Consider the following 1,295-nt stretch of genomic DNA (forward strand, 5'->3'; position numbering starts at 1 on the left):
ACTGGACGTAGAATGACCAGTGTAAATATAAAATCATAATAATCGTCTTCTTCTACTGACTAGTGAATGTGTACGTGTAATGCATGTTAATTTGGAAATATATTAAGTGCATGTGGATATTAAGTGGGATATTTTTTGCGTGTTATTATGTGATTAGCACTATATTTGGCATTAAATTAATTGCACACTAAACGTGTTGAGCTCTCGACATTGAAGCAGTCTAGGTTGTTGGATTGACATAATTTGATGGCCGAGATTAATTGGATCTGCCCCTTTGGGTCTTTTAATATTCGTATAGATATAGATATAGATATAGATTATATCCGCCCACTGCATAAATTGGAATCGAGAAATTACTAGAATCTGGAAAGATCTTCTGATCAATCTCCATTGGTCATTTCATTTACACGTGATGAAATCACAACCATATTATTTTCTATGTTTGAAATCTGGACCGTTTGTTTTATAGTGCTTTCACAATTCAATCAATAGATAGATATATCAAGGAATAAATGTTAATTTGAAGTAGCCATTTTTAATTGTTGTGCCAAGATCCTTAGGCATTGACATATCCGTGTTTATTGCTCTAGATGACAAACTTTTATATATATACCATCCACCTACAGTTTGAGCTTGACGCACAAAACATCTCAGAAACCTAAGAAAATCGTAGCAGCAAAGCCATGAGGCAGTCACAAGCTCTCTCGCTTCTCGTCCTCCTCGTGCTTCTCACCTCGTCCAGTGCTTCGATTCTAGAAGATGCGTGCAGGAGCTTGGGCAACCCTTACTACTACAACACCTGCATCAAGTTCTTCAAGGCCGACAAGGAGAGCGCCTTGGCGAACAAGCGCGGCCTCGCCGTCATCGCCACTGGAATCGCCAAAAAGACGGCCGTGGTCAACCTCAAGCGCATCGCCGCCATGAAGGTCGTGGACAAGGACCCGAAGATCCAGGCGATCCTTGTCTTCTGCGACCATTTTTACTCCATAGCCGTGGGCCTGTTCGATGAGGCAGCCAAGTGCATCTGGTCGAACAAGGTGGGCGACGCGGTGACGAGCCTCGGTTCCGCGTGGAACGTCCCCCGGAGCTGCGAGGACGAGTTCCGCAAGGCAGGAGTGAAGTCGCCGTTGCATGCCGAGAACTCCGAGTTTGAGATGGAGTGCATCATCACTATGGGTGCAACGGAGCGGCTGCGTGTTGTGTAGGAGTAGTTAGCTAGCCGCCGAGGATATGTATGTACTATCTGGGTAGAGTCCATTGCCATTTCAATGACCAAAGTCCTCGAAATTAATAAA

At 44.1% G+C, this 1,295-nt stretch overlaps 1 protein-coding gene across 1 annotated transcript; it reads left to right on the forward strand.

Moving 5' to 3' along the window:
- The first annotated feature begins 647 nt into the window (after window positions 1-647).
- Window positions 648-1,269, forward strand: LOC119344903 (pectinesterase inhibitor 12-like). Its single transcript, XM_037615194.1, has one exon. The coding sequence runs from the start codon at window positions 684-686 to the stop codon at window positions 1,203-1,205; it is 522 nt and encodes a 173-aa protein (XP_037471091.1). The 5' UTR covers window positions 648-683; the 3' UTR covers window positions 1,206-1,269.
- The last annotated feature ends 26 nt before the right edge of the window (window positions 1,270-1,295 follow it).

The sequence above is a fragment of the Triticum dicoccoides genome, unplaced genomic scaffold (assembly GCF_002162155.2).
Source record: "Triticum dicoccoides isolate Atlit2015 ecotype Zavitan unplaced genomic scaffold, WEW_v2.0 scaffold191783, whole genome shotgun sequence".
NCBI classification, from domain to species: Eukaryota; Viridiplantae; Streptophyta; class Magnoliopsida; order Poales; family Poaceae; genus Triticum; species Triticum dicoccoides.

Coding starts and splice junctions, on each gene's coding strand:
- LOC119344903 (XM_037615194.1), top strand. CDS start 684: ATGAGGCAGTCACAAGCTCTCTCGCTTCTCGTCCTCCTCGTGCTTCTC.